General features: G+C 21.1%; 1 protein-coding gene across 1 annotated transcript, besides 2 other annotated features; it reads right to left on the minus strand.

Annotated features, from left to right (window-relative positions):
* Window positions 1-124: 124 nt before the first annotated feature.
* Window positions 125-147: a sequence feature (AT_rich).
* Window positions 148-289: 142 nt separating this feature from the next.
* Window positions 290-321: a sequence feature (AT_rich).
* Window positions 322-1,242: 921 nt separating this feature from the next.
* EDI_347920 (uncharacterized protein) lies at window positions 1,243-1,605 on the minus strand (the record flags this gene model as incomplete). Its single annotated transcript, XM_001733837.1, has 2 exons — window positions 1,243-1,388; window positions 1,437-1,605. The coding sequence occupies 2 exons, from the start codon at window positions 1,603-1,605 to the stop codon at window positions 1,243-1,245; spliced, it is 315 nt and encodes a 104-aa protein (XP_001733889.1).
* Between the last annotated feature and the right edge of the window lie 208 nt (window positions 1,606-1,813).

Raw genomic sequence — 1,813 nt, forward strand, 5'->3', positions numbered from 1 at the left:
AATTGTTTAGTTTCATTCATGTGTCTTTTGTTTATTATTGATTTGAAGAAATGTTTATTGTTAATTTATTTTCTTTAAATAACAATAAAAGGTGTTTCTCTCTAAAATATTTGATAGTACAACCAAATTAATTTATTTTATTAATTTCAGAATACTATATACGGTTTTCATATATTTTATCATAAATCAATTAAATAAATGACATATTCATTTTATTGTTATGTGATTATTAATAAACATTGCATTATGATTATTAATTATCATTTCTTATTTCAATTTTAGTTTCTTCTTAATTATATTTTATTTACTTATAATTAAAAACACAAAGTAATAAATTGATTGTCATTCATTATATCCTATCTTTGTTCATAGTTTATTTTAAATTGATTGGTACTATTTATTCTTTTGATAATACTTCCTATTTCCAATATTTAATTTTGACTAAATTTATCAATATTATAAATATCATCAATAAATGATGATATAATGAATAGAATTATGTTTCTCAAATTAACTTATTATTGTAATCATTATTTGATAACATCATTAACTTGATTTGTATGTAAGTGATTGAATTTATAAACTATCATAAATTTACAATTTATTTATTTACAATAAAAACAATGTTATCGTTGTTTTAATAAAAATAATGAACAGTTTTAAAAATATTGGTTTTTCATCTAAGTTTCTATCAAGTGTTTATTATTCAAAATCAGAGTATCATAACTACATTAATAATTCCATATATAACAAATTCAAACATTTTATCTCCAACAATATTAAGTGTTTCTTAAAATTCTTTTTGAATTATTACCAAATGTTTTGGAATTGTTTATATTTAATTTTACTATCTACTTTTTCCAATCAATGTAAATAACATTCCCATTATTTCTTTTTTCTCTCTTTTCAGAAGGTTAGTTTTTATATTCACATAACCATCTTTTACTTATGTAATTTCTGCATCTGTCCTCTTCTTTAATTTTTTTATATGCAACATTAACTTTTTCTATTTCTTCAATATTGATAGGAAGTAAACAACGAACCATACTAGTAACAATTTGATTTCATTTTCTGACATGACATTATCATAATATTCATGTGGTTGTGAATCCACAAAATTAGTAAAACACCCTTTCGTGTTTTGTTGTTTCTTTAGCTAGTTTTATCATTTCTTTATAATATTTATTCTTTTTAATTTCTATGAATTTATTCATTGTCTTTTATAGGAAATTATTAGAATGTTTAATCCATACAATATATACATGTCATTTTAATCATTCTTTTAAGATTAGATGATCTAAGATAATTAAAATCTGAACAAATAACAATCCCTTGTATTTCTTTATGTTCTTTAATATAATCTACCATCTGACGAACAATTTCTTTTTCTATCATTAGAATTATTTAAATAAGGAGTACCAATAACAAATACATACTTCTATTACTTTCTCCATAACACTCCTTCGTCTCTTGTGCTATTGAATTAGGATTACTATTCACTTTAAAAACATTCTTCTTTAAAATGAAATAACCAAATGAACTTTTACAACTACCTGTTTCTCCAACCAAAAGTAATTTAGTTGATTTTCCTTCTTGTTCGGTCATTTATATTTGCTAGATATCAGTATTTTAAATATTACAATTAGGTTATTCAAAAAACACTTGGTTATAAATGATATTTGTAGTTTGTTTAATGTAAATAAATATTTATCGTATTTAAATGATAAATACCCCTTTGATATTTATAATATTTAGTATTGATTAAATTAGATATCAGTGATCATACTACATTTATGACATGAGAAAATATGAC

Source organism: Entamoeba dispar, genomic scaffold, assembly GCF_000209125.1.
Source record: "Entamoeba dispar SAW760 scf_1105229457823 genomic scaffold, whole genome shotgun sequence".
In the NCBI taxonomy this organism is placed as follows: Eukaryota; Evosea; order Mastigamoebida; family Endamoebidae; genus Entamoeba; species Entamoeba dispar.